The sequence below is a fragment of the Eimeria maxima genome, genomic scaffold (assembly GCF_000499605.1).
Source record: "Eimeria maxima Weybridge genomic scaffold, Emw_scaff1460, whole genome shotgun sequence".
NCBI classification, from domain to species: Eukaryota; Apicomplexa; class Conoidasida; order Eucoccidiorida; family Eimeriidae; genus Eimeria; species Eimeria maxima.
In genome coordinates, this window is record NW_013563520.1 from 3361 (window position 1) to 3834 (window position 474).

Here is a 474-nt window from a genome sequence, read left to right on the forward strand (position 1 = left end):
TGCTACTCCTGGTGTAGCTGGTGTAGCTGATCCTACTGGAGCTGATCCTGCTGTAGCAGGAGCTGCTGCAGATTCTGCTGCTTCTAGTGACGCAGCAGCTGCTCCTGCAACAGCAGCAACAGCAGCAGCAGCAGCAGTTGCAGCAACAACAGGTGCAACAGCAACAGCAGCAGGAGGTGCTGCTGCTGCTGCTGCTTCCTTTGAAGGTTCAGTATTTGCTTCTTGTCCTTCTTGTTCATTAAAAATAAAAGTTTTATTTAATTATAAACAAATAAAAGAAATAGAAAAAGAATTCTGTATTAATATTATTTAATAGTAACTTGCTGCTGCTGCAGTTGCTGCTGCTGCTGCAGTTGCTGCAGTTGCTGCAGTTGCTGCAGTTGCTGCATGTATATATTTAGTGTTTTTTTTTTTATATATACAATATATTTATAATATTTTAATTAAATATTATTATACATAATAGTATTATAT

General features: G+C 38.4%; 1 protein-coding gene across 1 annotated transcript in view; it reads left to right on the forward strand.

Annotated features, from left to right (window-relative positions):
• EMWEY_00052920 (CSL zinc finger domain protein, putative) overlaps window positions 1–474 on the forward strand; it is a gene marked incomplete at both ends in the record, with an annotated part of 3047 nt that overhangs the window by 744 nt on the left and 1829 nt on the right. The window contains one exon of the mRNA XM_013477569.1: window positions 18–176. Within this exon, the coding sequence (XP_013333023.1) occupies window positions 18–176 (159 nt within the window). The remainder of the gene's footprint in view (window positions 1–17; window positions 177–474) is intronic.